This window comes from Pimephales promelas, chromosome 8 (assembly GCF_988280905.1).
Source record: "Pimephales promelas chromosome 8, fPimPro1.hap1.1, whole genome shotgun sequence".
Lineage (NCBI taxonomy): Eukaryota > Metazoa > Chordata > Actinopteri > Cypriniformes > Leuciscidae > Pimephales > Pimephales promelas.
The window spans coordinates 34,350,045-34,368,589 of NC_142776.1; the positions used below are offsets into that span (position 1 = coordinate 34,350,045).

The 18,545-nt window shown below is 35.9% G+C and overlaps 4 protein-coding genes and 1 long non-coding RNA gene across 8 annotated transcripts in view; 2 read left to right on the forward strand and 3 right to left on the reverse strand.

The window, feature by feature from the left end:
- Window positions 1-77: 77 nt before the first annotated feature.
- On the forward strand, window positions 78-6,101 carry cyc1 (cytochrome c1). The gene is made up of 7 exons (XM_039693369.2): window positions 78-374; window positions 1,220-1,410; window positions 2,864-2,990; window positions 3,730-3,887; window positions 4,129-4,289; window positions 4,805-4,905; window positions 5,629-6,101. Exons 1-7 carry the CDS (start codon window positions 294-296, stop codon window positions 5,731-5,733), a joined length of 924 nt encoding a protein of 307 aa, XP_039549303.1. The 5' UTR covers window positions 78-293; the 3' UTR covers window positions 5,734-6,101.
- A 1,410-nt stretch (window positions 6,102-7,511) lies between these two features.
- On the forward strand, window positions 7,512-18,404 carry ergic3 (ERGIC and golgi 3). 2 transcript variants are annotated; one of them, XM_039691855.2, is made up of 14 exons: window positions 7,512-7,672; window positions 7,963-8,033; window positions 8,203-8,290; window positions 8,655-8,774; window positions 9,300-9,393; window positions 11,104-11,269; window positions 11,700-11,757; window positions 13,266-13,280; window positions 13,628-13,659; window positions 13,749-13,845; window positions 15,618-15,682; window positions 15,940-16,076; window positions 16,209-16,264; window positions 17,611-18,404. In XM_039691855.2, the coding sequence occupies exons 1-14, from the start codon at window positions 7,585-7,587 to the stop codon at window positions 17,688-17,690; spliced, it is 1,167 nt and encodes a 388-aa protein (XP_039547789.2). In that variant the 5' UTR covers window positions 7,512-7,584; the 3' UTR covers window positions 17,691-18,404. The 2 variants fall into 2 exon arrangements, with proteins under 2 accessions (XP_039547789.2, XP_039547790.2); XM_039691856.2 differs by lacking the exon at window positions 13,266-13,280 and having other exon boundaries at window positions 7,513-7,672.
- LOC148978129 (uncharacterized) lies at window positions 9,067-11,158 on the reverse strand. Its single transcript, XR_016169557.1, has 2 exons — window positions 11,023-11,158; window positions 9,067-10,404 (listed from the first exon to the last, which is right to left on the reverse strand). It is a non-coding gene; the product is annotated as an uncharacterized LOC148978129 (long non-coding RNA).
- Window positions 13,936-15,166, reverse strand: romo1 (reactive oxygen species modulator 1). The gene is made up of 3 exons (XM_039691857.2): window positions 15,010-15,166; window positions 14,424-14,554; window positions 13,936-14,320 (listed from the first exon to the last, which is right to left on the reverse strand). Exons 2-3 carry the CDS (start codon window positions 14,552-14,554, stop codon window positions 14,212-14,214), a joined length of 240 nt encoding a protein of 79 aa, XP_039547791.1. The 5' UTR covers window positions 15,010-15,166; the 3' UTR covers window positions 13,936-14,211.
- LOC120493330 (uncharacterized) overlaps window positions 17,618-18,545 on the reverse strand; it is a 63,967-nt gene continuing 63,039 nt past the window's right edge. For all 3 annotated transcript variants that reach the window (XM_089134437.1, XM_089134436.1, XM_089134439.1), the window contains one exon: window positions 17,618-17,717. The gene's annotated coding sequence lies outside the window, so the exon portion shown is untranslated. The remainder of the gene's footprint in view (window positions 17,718-18,545) is intronic.

Here is an 18,545-nt window from a genome sequence, read left to right on the forward strand (position 1 = left end):
CCGCCAAAATGCTGGTCACTACACCTCCAACCTATAGGTGGCGCTATAACAAAAATAGTCTTAGGTCAACGTAAGTAACAAAAAATAAGATAACGCTTACATTTTGCGTCGATTAAAGTCTATTTTCGCTATCTAAATAACATATGTTCTCCATAAGTTGAAAAGTTGTCGTTTATTAGCATCTTTTATAATAAGTTTCGTAAGATCTTGTGTAATTTTCAGGGAAGGGAGGGGTCAATATCGCTCTCATCCGGTGGAGGAGTTTTTTATCAGTAGACGAGTCAGTCAAGAACATGGCGGCGCTCCGTGTGGTCGTGTTCTCCGGCACCGGGAGAACCCTCCTCAACCCTACAAAATCTCTTCATGCCCCACGGGTATGGACGCATGTAGTATTTTAGTGTTTAATTTTCTATTTTCTCGCATTCTGGTGTCTAAAGGATGTAAATATTCGCCTGAATTCGTTGGCATGTCCCGGTGTCTCTTGCAGTGTATTACCTAAAGCAAGGTCACAGCAACTGTGGCTCCTCTTACATTCGTATTATGACATTTCTGCTTTAATGTTTGTGTTGTAACACATTTTGTCTATCTAATAAGGGTATTATTTGTAAGAAATCATGTGTTGGTTGAATTAAAAAGCACCTTGGAGTCTAATAACTGATGCGAGCTGCCGTTCCTTGAGTTTATCCTTGGTGACATCATTGGTCTTTTACAGTCAAAGCTTATGATATATTAGTAATCCTTATAGTTTTTACAGAACATGACAACTGTTTCTGTTTGTTTTGCAATATGCTAACAATTTGTCATATGGTGATTTAATTTAATATCCTTGAAATTTAGCATGATTTGACAATGTTACTTATTTGTTGGTGTTTATTTTGGACAAAGGATTTAACATGGTAAAATCACAACGTTGCTTAGTTGTGACTTGAATGTCATACATATTTCTTAATCATTTTACAGTTCTTTATTTATTTTTCAAAATCCTTCTAAAAAAATAACGTTTAGATTTTAATGTGGTCCCGACTCCCAGATTTTTGGCCCCCACCGTATTTGTTATGACTTGCCCTATTGTGCAACATTTATTAATAAATCTTTTTAATAGAAGCTAATGTAATCATAAGGAGTTTTTGTCATTTGTTGGTTTGAATGGGCAGAGTTATCCTTCAAATTACTAACTGAAAACTAATCTTTGGCAATCCTTGGTTTTTATATTTTGTAGGCCAACATGTCATTCGCTAGCCTGCCGAAGGGGAAGAAGATCGCCCTGACCACGATTGGAGTGCTGACGACAGGAGGAGCAGGTCTGGCTCTAATGCTGCAGCAGTCAGTCAAGGCCTCTGATTTGGAGCTGCACCCACCATCATACCCCTGGAGCCACAATGGCTTGCTGTCCTCCCTCGATCATGCCAGGTACCATATCCCACATCTTGTGCACTTACCAGAGCTTACCAGCTTAAAGGGTTAGTTCACCCAAAAAAGAAAATTGTCATCAGTCGCCCTCATGTTGTTCCAAACCTGTATGAGTTTCTGGTACTATCCTGTTATCTGGACCCTACCATATACCATTTCGGAACTAGTCATTCCTGATTGGTCTTAACCCCAGTGACGGTTAGGTTAAGAGTGGGGTTAGGGGTAGGCCATCGTCCCTGATTCGTCTTAACCCCAGTGACGGTTAGGTTTAGGGCGGGGTTAGGGGGTAGGCCATCATCCCTGATTGGTCTTAACCCCAGTGATGGTTAGGTTTAGGCAGGGGTTAGGGGTAGGCCATCGTGGGGTCCGGATAACAGGAAAGTACCAAGTTTCTTTCTTCTGTTTTACACAAAAGAAGATATTTTGAAAAATGTTTGTTACAAGACGGTTGACGATAACATTGACCATTGTAATTTTTATTTTTTTTCCTACAATGGAAGTCTAATACCAACATTCTTTAAAAAAATCATCTTTTGTGTTCAGCAGAAAAAAAGAAACTTGTACAGGTTTAGAAAAACTTAAAATTAGGGTAAATTGACAAAATGTAAAAAAAAAATAATTGACAGATTTAAAATCATCAAAGATTTTACATTCTTTATACTCTTAACAAGGAACGTTTCTTTGTATCTCTTAATCATCATTGTATTATGTTTTAACCCCCACAAAAAATATACAGAGCTTTGATCATAAAGCGAAGTATTTAATTTTACTTAGACCTATTATTATAATTATTTATAATACTGCACACACAAAAAAAACAAACATTTTTTTTAGATTGCATAAAGCTTCAATAAACTCTTCCATCTAAAATAAAATTAAACGGGGATATTGGCTCTATATAATGTCTCACTGTCTAGTGGAGTTAATCTGGCATAGCTCAGTTATAGAGTTATTAAATATTTGCAACGGAATATCTATTTTCAGTATATTCCTTGGTTTGCCGTTTGAGAAATATTTTGTCTCATTAACCACCTATAGGAGGAAGTGTACATATCAATGGACAATAGACCTTATTCAGAGCAGCGCCATGACAGGTATGAAAGTGAGGCTGTGAGGGATAGTCTTACCGTGTTTCCAATGGCATCCGCTGTAAAAAGCTGAATAAAGCTCCTAGATTACTTACAATTTTCCACAACTTACATTGTCGGGAGTTTTTTGTCAACTGTAATTTCTTGGAAAGATATTTTTCCAGTGTTTCATGAGCAGAACAATACAAAAACACATTAAATAACAGTACAGCCCATTGAAGAGATGCATGACTATCCCTCACAGCCTCGCTTTCATTCTCATTAAAAATCAAAGATGGCGCTGCCGTGAATAAGGCGTATATATCAAATAACAGAGAAATCGCTAGCTCTGAGTTAACTAATCTTTCAATGGCTTTGTTTTACAGTATTCGTCGTGGGTATCAGGTATATAAGCAGGTGTGCTCGGCCTGTCATAGTATGGAGTATTTGGCCTTCCGTAACTTGGTTGGAGTGTCACACACAGAGGCGGAGGTCAAGAGCCTGGCTGAAGAGGTCAGATTCTGTATGATGATAACACACACAACCAGTGGTCAATGAAGTACACAAATCAAGTATTTGAGTTAAAGTACAGATACTCTAACAGAATATTACTCCAGTTGAAGTTTTCAGTATTACTTGAGTAAAAGTACAAAAGCACTTGATTTTTAATGTACTTATATTAAACCTTAAAAGTACTGATTGATGAAGGTTTATTTTGGAGTTCTATTATACTCCATCCTACTCCATATGAATTGTCAAATGTAGGAGTGCCAAGTCAGTAAGGAAGATTATGAAGACTTAATATGTATTGATCTGCTAGTAAAAACAGCGCTATATAAATGGTGACTTGACTACTGATAAAATCTGTATAGTATAACATTTAGTATATTAGTGCTGGGCGGTTTGACCAAAAATTGATATCACTTTTTTTTTTTTGCATGCATAATCAGGTGTTTTCTCATCATTTTCTACTGGTTGATAGAGGAATTACTGCAATATATTGACATAGGATGGTCTATTTTATTGTCATTAGTTAATATTGTAGAAAAGAATAGCGCCCAGTATAATTTTTGCGAGTTGTGTTGCTGTTCATTTAAAATAAACATACAGCAAGTTGGTAATCATGCTTGTTTTCTTATAAGTTGTCTTATAACAGACGAACGTTGCAGCGCCACCCGTAAAACAATGTTAATGCATTTGTCACCTCACCTTTGACACACATCTGTAATGTGGTTAACATTCTGTTATGTAGATTGAGGTTGTGGATGGTCCTGATGACACAGGAGAGATGTTCACCCGACCTGGAAAACCCTCGGATTACTTCCCCAAACCCTACTCGAACCCTGAGGCTGCCCGTGCTGCAAACAACGGCGCTCTGCCCCCTGACCTCAGCTATATTGTCAATGCCAGGTAACGGATTACTTTAATTTTGTACTTTAAAAGTGTCAGACATTTCTGGTATCGGAATCCTCATAAAATCATCATTAAAAGCCCTTTTTGTGGTCCTTTATTAATTGTTTTACTACAAGCTATTTTTAGCCCAAAAATTGGCCATTTTATATGATTGAGAGAGATTAAACACTATAGATGTGTTATCATACTGCTGATTTTCTTTTCCTTACATTTTATGATTTCCATTTCTCTCTCTCAGGCATGGAGGGGAAGATTACGTGTTCTCACTCCTGACCGGTTACTGTGATCCTCCAGCTGGTGTGTCCATGAGGGAGGGCCTTTATTACAACCCTTATTTCCCTGGTCAGGCCATTGGTATGGCACCACCCATCTACAACGAGGTGCTTGAGTTTGAAGATGGTGAGTTTAGTTTTCTAGTAACATTGCCCCTATTCATATTTGTACTAGGACTGTCAATAGATAATCTTATGTCTGTCATTTAATACAACTTGTTGCGTTTCTTTTTTTGCCTTCTAATTTTTAAAGCATTAAATTCCTTTTGGTGGAATGGGGGGAATAAAATTACAAGATTTGTCAGCCTGCAGGTGGCATTCTCATTAATGGTATATTTTACTCATGGGTTATATTTCATACTTGCTGGGCTTTGATTGTAATTCAATTCTGCCATACAAAGATTGCAGATATCAAGTGATGTCATACTAAGATATCAGACTGCAGATATCATACTAAAGACTAAATATCCCTTCTGATTTTATATACAGATAAATTAGCCATTTAGAAAACCCATTTACTGATAAATTAATCCTGTCTACTGAATTAGAAGTAGTCATTAAGTAGTCACAAGTCACAAATAACATATGAAGTATTACATACCGTAGGTCAGAGTTTTTTAATAGCTCACTTTTTCCCTATAGGAACCCCTGCCACCATGAGCCAGGTTGCTAAAGATGTTTGTACTTTCCTGAGGTGGGCGTCTGAGCCAGAACATGACCAACGCAAACGTATGGGATTGAAGGTTTGTGTTTTCCTGATTTCTTCAGGCTCAACTGACTGATCATTTGATATTGGTAGAAGGTTGGATTTATGTAATGCAAAACTACACTGCCCAGCCAAAATAAGTTTCTGGATGGATTTGAATTGGCAAATGCTTTAGAAGCCTATGTTTGGGTCGTTATTGCAGGGATTTAAAAAATGATGCACCTCTTGATGGAAATAAAATTTGTGATGTTTTTTTTTTTTTTACATAAAGAGGTGCATTTTTTTTTTTTTTTTTTTTTTTTTTTTTTTTTAATCATGATCTTATAATGGCAATGCAAGTGTCAAGCTCTGTAAAGTCTCCTTCAGCACATCCCAAAGAATTTAAGGGCTGGACTCAGAGGTGTAAATGATTCTTCATGCTCCCTCCCAACCATTCTTACACAGTTTGATCCTGATGAATCTTGACATTGTCATTCTGGAAAATTGCCATGATGTGTTTTCCTACATGGTTGTTTAAGAAATTAAAAGCTACACGCTCCATCATTTAGGGTTAGAAGAACTGCTGCCAAACATAATAATCACTGCAATAATGAGCCAATCATAGACTCTTAAGCATTTGACAATTTCAATCCAAACAGCACCCTTTTTTTCCTTTTCTTTTTTTGCTGTGCAGCGTCAATGACCACTGTATAACAGAAAAGCATTCAAAAAATCATCCTACTTCTAATAAAAATAGTGCTAATTGTTTTTCTCTCTGCAGTTGTTGATGGGCGCTTCCATACTTGTTCCCTTGGTGTACTACATGAAGAGGCACAGGTGGTCTGTGCTGAAGAGCAGAAAGATTGCCTACAGGCCTCCCAAATAAAGCCAAACTGCTGCCTTCACTAGGCCTTGACGCAATGTAAAAACCTGATTCACATTTCTCCGATCTTTTTCAGAATGCACAATGCTTCAAGATAAGGTTGCTGTCATCAATAACTGCTGGACATCTTGTCAGATAGATGTCCTTGCTCCTAAATGACTTGGGGAGTGGGATCTGAAACAACCTTTGTGATGTTTTACTGTAAAATAAATATTATCTCAAAGAATTATTTGTGGTTGTTTGCAAGGCGATGTGTTCGGAGGCGAAAATCAAAAATACATTTGCAACCTTCTTGTGCTTTGTGAGATCTGTCCTCGCACTAGGCTCTACACTTTGTTGTATAAATATTTAATAAAAGCGGTATACCCTAATGACCTCTTATAACAATTCTGTTTACTATCTGATTCTGTCTGATTCATAGCTGGAGTTTGTTTTTTTTATCTAAAAAATAAAAATTAGGAAATGCTAAAGCCATTTATTGAAAACGACAGTAACAAATTAGATGTACTGCAATGTACATCACATCCCAAACTTAGAACTTTATAAGTTCATATAAGATTAGTTTAGAAGTGTAGAAAATGTTGTGAATTACCTTTTAGACAGTCTGTGGTTTTTTTTAGATGTCCTGAAGGTTGTGTTGGACTAGACCAGAATACTAATTTTGCTGGGTTTTTATTTTTATTTTTTCTTACAACTTTCTCAAATTTTTTAGGAAAACATACTCTGAGATCTTCATAACAGCAGGTCTAATCTGCTGTCACTAAAATAGTGTTATCAAGCGATAGAACGCTGAATACATAAGATATTTTGCCAGACCTCTCAAAATGATTGTAAATAATACCTGAAATGCTAAAACAACAGAAGTGTATGTGCTTAGATTTGACAACATAAGGCAGAAACAGAAGGAATGATTTTAAAAGGGCCCAAAAAGGTTTTTTACAACTTGATCAGTCTAAATATATTATTGTGGTTCTTTAAAGACTAAATGAAGAATGCAAAAGTGAATCGAATTAATATTTAAAAATGTGTATAACTTGCACACACACACACACACCTATGGTATAAATATATTTATATAAACATTTATAAAATAAAATAAAAAATGGGGATTACTAATAAGTAAATATCAATATAATTTAATTTAAAGTAATTTGTTGTGAAATTTAGGTCAACATAAAGCATTCTTCTTTGTGTATTGACTAGAGAAAATAAAAGTTTACTCCCGGTAGTATAGATTCTCGGTAGTATAGATTCTCGGTAGTATAGATTAATAAAATATCTTTTAAGGGTTTGTCCATGATTGACTTTGATTGGTAACATTGAAACAAAAATTAATTCCGATTAGAAGTGAATGGGATCAGATTTAACTTGCAAAATAAATCAAATAAACACCACAAAAATATGTATTTCCCAAATAAAGCCACAAAATATGTATTTTTTTAATATCTGTATATTTAAATAAAGCTGTATTGCATGGTTAACGTTAAATTGTGTAACTTTGATCCATCATCTTACTAATTTAAAGTCTACTTTTTGTCTGTAATGTCATGGGTGTATTATAAAACGTTAAGTGACTAATATAAGAATAATGTATTTATGTCGGTCTAAAATACATATCAGCCTATAAAAACAAATATTTTAATGGTAAGAAATGATTAAATAAGAAATATCTAAAATAGTTTTTACGATGGAGATATTTGAGATCTGCCACTGGAGCGTCGACAGAGGAGAGACGCTCCAGCTACGCGGTGGAATCTGATTGGCTGGGAGGATTCCATCACTTCCTCAGTGTACCGGAAATGGGTCACTGGAAATAGAAGTGACGGCTAGCTTTACCGCCGCACGAGAGGGAGAATGGATGCGTTAAATAAACTTAAACAATTTGACGCTTATCCGAAAACTCTAGAGGACTTCAGGATCAAAACATGTGGAGGAGCCGCGGGTGAGTGATATAAATCCACAGTTATCTGTAACATTAGAGGTGCTGAGCGCCATTCATACACACAGACTCATGGGGAGAAACACTACCGAACAGGCTAATTAACATAACGTTTTAAAATATGTCCATCTAAATACATATGTTAAATGAACATAGCTTGATTGGAAAATGTCACCGGGGGCTCATAAATCCAAGCCTGTATGAGATAAGAGTGCCTAATGTGACTGATTTAAATGCCATGTAACGTTAGATCACTTGTTTCCTAATTCACATGTTCTTTGTTCACTTTATAGTGACCATCATCAGCGGACTTATCATGTTGATTCTGTTCTTCTCTGAGCTGCAGTATTATCTAACTAAGGAGGTGGGTGAATGACTTCATAAACCTGTGCATAATAATATGTCTCAATCTCATGACATCTGCCAGTCTATATTAGTGGCTGTGTGTGGAGAGTTTATTTCTTAATAGTGCACTGTTCATAAAGTTTTGATGAAACATCTTTGGGTTCTGGGTTTGATGTTGTCTCTTCTAGGTCTATCCTGAACTATTTGTAGACACTTCCAGAGGAGACAAACTAAGGATCAACATTGATGTTATATTTCCACATATGCCTTGTGCCTGTAAGCAAACGTTTTGTTCTGTACTTTATGTTTGGGTCAGTCCTGCTGAATACTGTTGTTCATGTGCTGTCTGGCTGGGTTAAAGTTATAATGATACAATGCCCTATACTGTAAAATGTGTTGAAAAACCTGAAATGATTAGCTCATAGCATATGTGGATTGCTGCCTGTCAAGAACATGACCTTGTCATATTTCATCCCAAAGACAGATGACGCTTATCCAATCAATGTTGGTGTCATATTTACTCCCGCTGTTTTAATTATTATTGTTATTATGTACTATTATTACTGTTACTAATACTATATGCTAGTTATTTTCTCTGTGTGCAGGTGTTATTGACATGTTTGTTATTTTGTTCTCATAGATCTGAGCATTGATGCCATGGACGTAGCAGGGGAGCAGCAGCTGGATGTTGAGCATAACTTGTTTAAACAGAGACTCGACAAAGATGGCCAGCCGGTCACAACTGAGGCTGAAAAACACGGTCAGCATCTACACATAAAGTGCTTTAACAATTCTTATATTCTGCTGAATAATGTACAGTGTATCGTTCTTGAAAGCTGCTCATCAAGTGATTTCACATTAACTATAATTGCATGAATGCAATTTTCAAGCTAAATTTAACACCATGTTCACACATACTTGAAATATTTAAATAATGGATTAGTTCAACCGTAAGTGAAAGTGAAAAAAGGGATATTGCTTGTCTTGTTTTGTGCCATTTGTGAACTTTAAAAGATTTCAAATCTTCAAAAACAAGAATTGTATCAATGCAGTTGTCAGTCTAACTTTAATCATCCGTTTATACATAAGTAATAGTTCACCCATAAGTATTGAGAAAAAGAGAAATGTTATACTTTTATGTTCTCTTTGTGCAATTCTTCAAAAAAAAAGAAGCTAATTCTAATTAATAAAAGAGGGACATTTTATTACAAACTTGGTTTTACAATAAAGCTCACTGATTGTAGAATATATGCCTTGATTTGACATGCTGCTGTTTTCTGTGCAGATTTAAGTAAAGTGGAGGAAGGGGTGTTTGACCCCAGTACGCTGGATCCTGAGCGCTGCGAGAGCTGTTACGGAGCGGAGACTGAAGATTTCAAGTGAGTTTCACCACTACTAACCTAGCAGCTGTGGTTCCTTAAAGAACAGGTCTTTCTACTGGTGTGAAACCGGTTCTAAAAAATGTAGTTACAATCCTTCTAGTTGACAGACACTTGACATGTACATTGTCAAGATACCAGCTTAAGATCAATATCACCTGGCTGAATGAAAGAGGAAGACGTTGATGAGAAGTTTAAAAACCCTCCAGGGGATCTGTCTTCACACTTGAGTTGATTTAACATTTGCAAATCAAATTTGTAGTGTAAACTCTGTTTTCTGCTAAAGACTTTTTACTGGAAATGCATTTGAGACATGTTAATACAAAGTGTATAAGGCAATCTGTGATATTGTAGTATTCAGTGTTGGGAAAGTTCACTTTCTACATGAACTAGTTTAAAGTTCAGTTCACACATTTTAAAATGAACTAGTTCATTCTTCAAAAAATGAACTCGTTTATTCATAGTTATTTTTTTCCATATGTTGTGAGCTTTTTTTTATTATTTTTGCCACAGCCCAAAATTCAACTACAGACAACAATTATTTTATTGACAGGCAGTTTGCACAAAAATGTAAGATTTTTCCCATCCTCACCGACCTCGTCATAAAATCCGTTTAAATGATCATACGACGCCTCCTTGTTCGCTGCTTTGTCGACGGCGGTGCGACACTGGTGGCTGTTGTTGCCAGATTGGGTGTTTTTTCGCTAAATATTAAGGCCTGTTTACGTGTGTTTTTAGTCGGGTTTTCGTCTGGAAGGCTCTATAGAAATCTGGCACCCTATTGTACGAAGTTAAACTGAGAGAGCGTGCGTTCACAGACACCAGAATGAACATGTTCATCAGGCAGTAATACACTGCGTTTGGTTGTCTTTTTAAATAATTTGCTGTGGATACATGCGTCACTTTGCTCACAGCTGATTGGTCCAAGTTCGGCTTGCAAAACAGGTTAGCCGTGGAGTGTAAGTTACTATGGTGATGAACACTTAATAAGCCAAACCACTTTCATGATACCTAAAACTAGAGCCAGACCGATATATCGGCTGGCTGATATTATCGGCCGATATTAGGCATTTTCCAAAATATCGGTATCGGCGGTCATAATGGCCGATAAATTAATATTTAAAAAATAAAATAAAAATGGACGAAACACGCTTCAATCATCTCTCCTTGGCCTGTTATATTGAAAATATATGTTTTACAATTTGCAGTATGATGTTATCTATTGCTAAATTATGGCTCATCATAGACTAGCTAACCACAAAGCTATATGCCACTATCATCAGTGGAAGACCGCTAACGTTAACATTAATGAGCTTGGAAACCACAATGAACTTTTTCTGCCTAAATAAAGTAATGATTACTGTATTTATAACTAGCATATCTCTAGTTACAGTGCCTGCATTGTAAAATGTAAGTTAGACTTGCGAGGAGTGAACGTTTAGACATAGAGAAAAAGTATCAAACGTATCTTGTTCAGAAAAGTTAGCTTTTCTTTTGCACGTGTGGGAAATCCAACAATATTTAATAAAAAAAAAAAAATCGGCCGATATATCGGAATATCGGATTTTAAAACCCAAAAATATTTGTATCGGTATCAGCCTTCAAAATCCTTGATCGGTCGGCCTCTACCTAAAACCCAGGGTTGGCGCAAACTTAACTGAAACATAGCTGGCTATCCACCTAAAGTTTATGATTGTGATTGTTCTTCAGGTGTTGCAATACCTGTGATGATGTGCGGGAGGCATATCGACGGCGCGGCTGGGCGTTTAAGACCCCTGACTCCATTGAGCAGTGTAAGAGAGAGGGCTTCAGCCAGAAGATGCAGGACCAGAAGAATGAGGGATGTCAAGTCTATGGCTTTCTGGAGGTCAATAAGGTAACGTGCAGCCCGAGATTTGATTTCTGAATCAATTGCTGCGTCCAAAATCTTACACCTCCATTATATATAGTATGCGAACAGAGTAGTACGTCCAAATATATAGTAGGCGGATAGGATCTGGATGACTTACTACGTCCGCCGAGATTCTGAAGTGTGCATTCGATGTACACTTCACTATCGCATGAGGCCATGGGGAGGATTTGGGAATGGTGGTGTAACAACGCAACTGACGGCGTAGGTCACACGACGGTGACATTCATTCATTCGTAGTACAGCATACTTTTTTTAACGCTCACGAAGTAAGTTTCAAAACAAATGTAGTACAGTATGGGATTTTGGACGAAGTGAATGTTTTAGGTTAACCACAACCCACAAGCTTATACATTTTATAAAAATCACAACTTTTTTTTTTTATATATTTCTACAGGTGGCAGGAAATTTCCATTTTGCCCCTGGAAAGAGCTTCCAGCAGTCTCATGTACATGGTAAAGACTCATGTTTAGTTATCAAGTATGAATCAAACACAAGTCAAAGCTTTTAGGTCTGATGCCGAGGCATGTTTAGTAGTTTTAGCCTATTAACCTGTTTAAACTTTTTATTGATTATTATTTTGATCAAATTGAAAGCCTATGAGCCGGTATGCATCAGATCTTAAAGTCTTGTCTGCATGTAGCTTCTCATTTCTTGTTATGTAAAGGAGTGTTGTTGTGAGCTACTCAATGCCGCTAAGATCTGCATTTGTGTTTATTTAGAGAAATACACAATGCATGTCTTTTCATTGGCTTTTCCTGCCTGCTTTCTCAAAACTGTTCATCAGTCTGTCCGTGCACCGAAGTATATGTAGTTTAAATCACCTCAAAGTCTGTTTTATATTGGCCAGTTGCTAAGTTTCTGGGCTGATGAACAGTTTCTTGTCCCGTCATTGTGTTTGCAAGTGTGCATTTAAAGGGATAGTTCACCTTGAAATGAATTTGATATGTTGATTTTTGATGGGTGTCTTTGTTTCCGCAGTAATTTCAATTTTGATATTTTTAGGTCAAACCGTTCTTGTCTTGTCAGTCATATAATGGAGGTCTATGGGGTCCACCTTAAAGAGAATGAATAGAGAAGTCCAAATTAAACATGATTTAATGACTCGTAAATGTAAGTACACACTGATGGCCTAAGACACGAAACGAGCGTTTTGTGTGAGAAAATGAACAGTTTTTATATCGTTTTGACCTTGTAACCACAGCCACGTCCAAGTGATCTGAGTGCACGGGCGCTTTGTGCATGTGGTTACAAGAGCTAAAAATTATATAAATACTTTTTGTTTCCTCACACAAACCGCTCGTTTCGTGTCTTAGGCCGTCAATGTGTACTTACATTTACGAGTCATTAAATCATGTTTAATTTGGACTTCTCTGTGCATGCTCTTTGAGGTGGACCCCATATACCAGCATTATTTGACTGACAGACAAGTCAGACCTAAAAATATCAAAATTGAAAATACTAAGCTAAAACATATCAAAAATTAATTTCAAAGTGAACTATCCCTTTAAGATCGTATTAATTCCTCTACGCATTCATTACCCTGTGGTGTTGACCATGTATGCTCTAAATCAAAGTGGTTTTATGAATGAAATGATTTTTGGGAAGTCTGGGTTTTTAACTTGGGGACAAAAAGATTTCTACGCTTTCCCATCAAAGCTCACAATCTTTCTCAGTAACAAGGTACAGGACTAACACCGGTTACGCTTGGTATGCAAAGGCTATTCTTCCAATAGCTTAAGCGCATATCCAATACTTCATTAATAGACCCTGGATTCAAGTCCCAAACATTATTTCAATAGAAATAAAAAAAGAGAGAGACAAGTCTCACAATTTGGCATTTGCAATTATTCTCTAGTATTGGAATGAGCTTAAAGGGCCAGTGGTTGTCACAAATTCCTCTTGAAAACTTTGCTTTCCAAAATCGAAGCCATTTAGTGACTATTTTCTTTTCTTTCTGCAGTGCATGCTGTGGAAAGTAAGTTGATCTTTTATATTTTAATAAATCCTTATTCCAAGACAAGTTAGAATTTACCTTGTTACTACATCAGTAACTCTGCTTTTCTCTGCACATTATTTAAGATTTAGTCTGTAACAAATAGTCAGTTTGTGATTTGACATTGCAGGGGCTTCTGTAACATCAATTAATTTGTCACGATTCTCATCAGCAACCGCATCTGTGACCACTTAATGTACTACGCTCTGTTTGTTTAAAATAAGTGCCAATTTCTAGACTAACCAAGTTTACTCAGTTGAGGTGCATTTACAAATTGTGGGTCTTTCGAAACATTTATTCATGTCGTCAATTGATTTCTTTATTTTCAGTTCATGATCTGCAGAGCTTTGGACTAGACAATGTGAGTTGCTTCATTTCTTCTTTTCAATAAGCCTGACTGCCATTGCCCATAGTATTAGACCTAACAGAATTTGTTTGGTATGGCCATAGATCAACATGACACATTTCATCAAGCATCTTTCATTCGGCAAGGACTATCCTGGAATTGTCAACCCTTTAGATGAGACTAATGTAGCAGCACCTCAAGGTAAGTGAGTGCCGTCTCTTATTTTCATGCGTAAACTAAAAATATGTGTTCCAAAGAACATAGTGTTGTCCACAATTAAAGAGCCCTTCATTATCTTCGGTGTGTTCATTTTATTGTCAGCCCTCTATAAACAGCAGAAAGGTCAATCCCATGTTGCTTATTCTACTGGACACAAACCAAAAAGGGGGGCTGTCTTCAAAGTGTCAATCTAGTTAACTATCAACAATTAAATCTTAGATTGAGAACAGAAAAATCAGTTTTCTTCAATCGGTCTTTTTTGACACCCGTGTCCTTGAATGTGGGTATGATAACAAATAAATGAATCTACAAAAGTCCTATCAGTTGAGATGTGGCATTAGTGTGATCTCAGCAGCGGATGCCCATACCGATCGACATGAAGGTTCCGAATGTGCCGCCGCTTTGCATCATCGTCTTCCCAACTCCGCCCATCAACTCTCGACCCCTCATGCCGATCCTGCTCAATTAAAACAATAACAGCTTCAATAACAGCTTTTCTGCCAAAATACCAGTTATTGAATATGTATTATAGATAACCCAAAATATGACAGTCTTCATACCTGAGACAGGAGAAAGTTCCAAACATGGCGCCTGCAGCCATGCCCACAGCAAACCCCATCATGAAGCCCATCTTGACTCTGTCAAAGCAACTGGGCTGCGTCTGTCCATACGGTCCTACCGACACTGGCATCTGGAAGGAGGATGATGCAGACTTTATTTTTAGGCAAAAAATTATTAATGCAACACGTTTTATTTTATATATGTATAAATACATCATTTAAAATATTGAATATTTCATTTTTTATCGCGTTCCGAGTTATTCAACATATAATGACCTCTATACTGCCCTAAAATGCTGCTCGTATTCTAGGTAAGGTAGTAGCTCAGTTTTATACTGGATAAACTAGACACCTGCGTTTTATATAAGAAAAATGAAATTATATGAGCTGCTGAAATGAAATGAGGTCTTTTTAATGAGGTCTAAATGACTTAGCTTTTATAGATTTTAGTTTTACTTCAACCTTAATGTTAATTTATTGCACGTGAGTCGTCTATTTCGTTTATCAAGGTTCCCAACCTTAGCCTTGAACAAACTGTTATGTAACGTTACGTATCAGGAAATATATTTGAAGAAAATCTGCTTACCTTGTTCAAATCGCTATGTGAGTGCCTCTATTAGTTCGTTTTCTGATAGATTTGTTAAGTGTTTGTTATAAGACTGCTTCACACAGACGCCATTACTTGACAGGAAGTGGTTGATGTTTAAAGTACAAGCGGAGGAGAATGCGAGGCTCTAAAGGGCAGCAGCGCCCTCTAGCGGAGTGTCCTGAGTGGAACGCTAGCGGTGAAGGGTGGAACTGCAGGCTGTTTGTGATGTAATTAGTGTATTCTTTTAATTGTATTAACGTCAAACAATCACGTTTTTTCACTTTTTATCATGTCTAATCCTCCTGAGAACTGAGAGTTTGCCTGGTTTGCATTTTATAATTGTTTTTGCTATTTGGGATAAGTAGGACCTAATAAGTATAATAACTAAAAGTAGTTTTTGCATAAAACGGATGTCAGTGGGTCTATCTTTTAAAAACAAACAAACAATTTTTAGATTTGTTACTCTTTGTCATGGAAAGATTAGGTCACAAATGTTAACTCTTGGCATTATTGAAAAATAAAATGTGTTGTCGGTTCAATGGGATTATAAGAGAATAATTTGGAACTGTATGTTATATTGATCTATGCACTTTTTTGCTCTACAGCATCAATGATGTACCAGTATTTTGTCAAGATTGTGCCAACGATATACGTTAAAGGAGATGGAGAGGTAAGGGAGCTGAGCTATACAAATAAATGCAGTCCATTATATAGGGAATAAAAACAGAAACAAATGGATAAAACTGTGTCTTCTTAGTATTAGTACCACTGGCAAAACATTCTTATTTATTAAGGTTTTACATTACTGGCAATAACTGTGGAAGGAACAATTAAAAATGGCTGGTTTTCATGGTAATATTTTATGTAAATTAAGAAGACTCTTTAAGGTATTTAAAAAACAACAACATGTTTTTCCTTTTACTTTAGGTTGTTAAAACAAACCAGTTTTCAGTAACGAGACATGAGAAAGTAGCGAATGGGCTGATTGGAGATCAGGGTTTACCTGGAGTGTTTGTGCTTTATGAGCTGTCTCCAATGATGGTGAAATTCACAGAGAGGCAGAGGTACGTCTCCTGTCATTGTCATTTCATTAAAGTGCATATATTATGTAAGAATCGGTCTACACCACTGTGTTGCATGATGGAATGTAGCGATTTTTAGTGTTTAATATATTTTTGTATGGCTCTCCTCCGCAGGTCTTTCACCCATTTCCTAACAGGAGTGTGTGCTATTATAGGAGGTGTTTTCACAGGTGAGATTTCAGTTTTTTTTGGGCAGAATGAAAGAATGCAGACTGCATAAACCTACTTTTACTGCTTGTTTTTACTGTGGCGGGAACATTTATATGCTGAGTGCTCATCTTGTGCAAGAGAAGAGTGTAAAATCCAGCCAAACCATTTCCAGTTTAAATGCTTGAAGATTAGTTTTTACCTTTTGTTGATCTTTAATGAAGGAACAATAGTCAAACATTTCCCAGCATGCCTTTAAACACCTTTAAAACTCTTTACAAAGCATCATGCATCCAGTTGTTTGAAAGAACAGTGTGGCGACTTCGAAAAACCTATAATAGGACTACATGCTTTTGGGGGGAAAAATATTTTCTGTTAAAAAATTGTGATTGCGATTTCAAAATGCATTTATTATTATTGTAACATTAAAATAATTGAGTATTTAAAAAAAATACAATACAACTTTAAAATTGTAAATATAATTGCCCTAAGATATATGTGTGTGTGTGTGTATATATATATACATATATACACACACACACACTTTTATTTTCGTTATTCTAAAACAGTCTGTGTGTATACTGTGTGTGTTACACAAAGAATGCTAATATATATATATATATATATATATATATATATATACACACACTGTTTTAGAATGACAAAAATATATATATGATATATTAATCAATTAATCAATATATATAAAATTAAATAAATTATATATATTTATTTTATTACATTTTTTGATATAAATCTTTTTACAATTTAATTATCGCTCTAAACTGAATCGATTTAGGTTTCATTCCGATTTATTGTGCATTGTACAGCCCTCATTAATAATATAATTTATTAGCATTTTTAACTAAATAATACCCATATTTAATTTTAATTTGTTTATTCGGTTTTTTACAAATATATTAATGTATAATTAATATATTTACATAAACTGATAACTAATATATTTAAATATATTATACATTAATATATTTACATATATTACACATTAATATATCTACATATACAGATTACTTATATATTTACATATATTCAAAATTATTATATTTACATATACAGATAACTAATAAATTAACATATATATTTACACATACAGATAACTAATATATTAACCTATATTATAAATTAATATATTTACACATACAGATAACTAATAAATTAACCTATATTATAAATCAATATATTTACACATACAGATAACTAATATATTAACATATATGAATATATTTACATTTACAGATAACTAATATATTATAAATGAATATATTTACACATACAGATCCACAGTAAAGTTCAGGGATGTAGATGTGCTCTTTATCTCACCCAGTCTGTTCCTCTCCTGTTCCTGCAGTTGCTGGACTCATCGATTCTTTGATATACCACTCAGCAAAAGCCATTCAGAAGAAGATCGAGCTGGGGAAAGCATCCTAGCAGAGCAGGGACTGTGTCTGGAAACCTCTGTTTTAAAGAGACGACACCACAATGAAAGCCCGCAGACTGTTTGTTGTTGTGGTCACAGAGCAGTATCCATCGACACGGGCCCCCCACAAGGACCTGTGACTAAGACACTGGCCGACTGAATTTTGGAGGATCATATGGACTCGGTACGCCGACGCGTCAGTGGTTTACCTCTGCAAATCAAAGCTTTCTTTCTGAGATTTGGGCCTTTTGAATTATGTGTTCTTTATGAATCGCTTCTTGGTTGATTTAAAAAATCGTAGTGTTGCCTGATCAAGAAACCAGTGTTTTCCTGCCCGTCATACACTGTCAGAGTTTGGCAGACTAAACCAGCAGTTTTAACAGTAGTTTGAATGAGTTTCGGTCCCTACAGAAGAATCAGAAGTCAAACTGGAAAAGACACAAGCGATCTCAACAGGAACCCTGTTTTGTCATCAAGCACACACAAACTACTCACAGAAACAGAGACTGCAGTCTGTACAGATGTCTGATGTTTGCTTTTTGTAATTGCACCTTTAACTCTAAATTCAGGTGTGTGTGTGTGTGTGCGTAGATGGCTGTTTGGTATGAGAGAGTTTTCGTCATGTGTCGTTGCTGGTTTATTTTTTGTGTGGGGAAAATGTATTTATATTTTGATTGTTCAAAGCGGTTTTTAAAAATGAGAAATAAATGTAACACTGACCTTTAGTGACTTTTCTTTGTGAATGAGTTCCTCAAACTTTCACTGTCACTAAATTCAGAAGATGGAGGTAATGCAGCACAACAATTTTGTTATTATTTAACCATTTGAGGTTTGTGATCATTTTTGCTTCATTTCTATGAATTTGA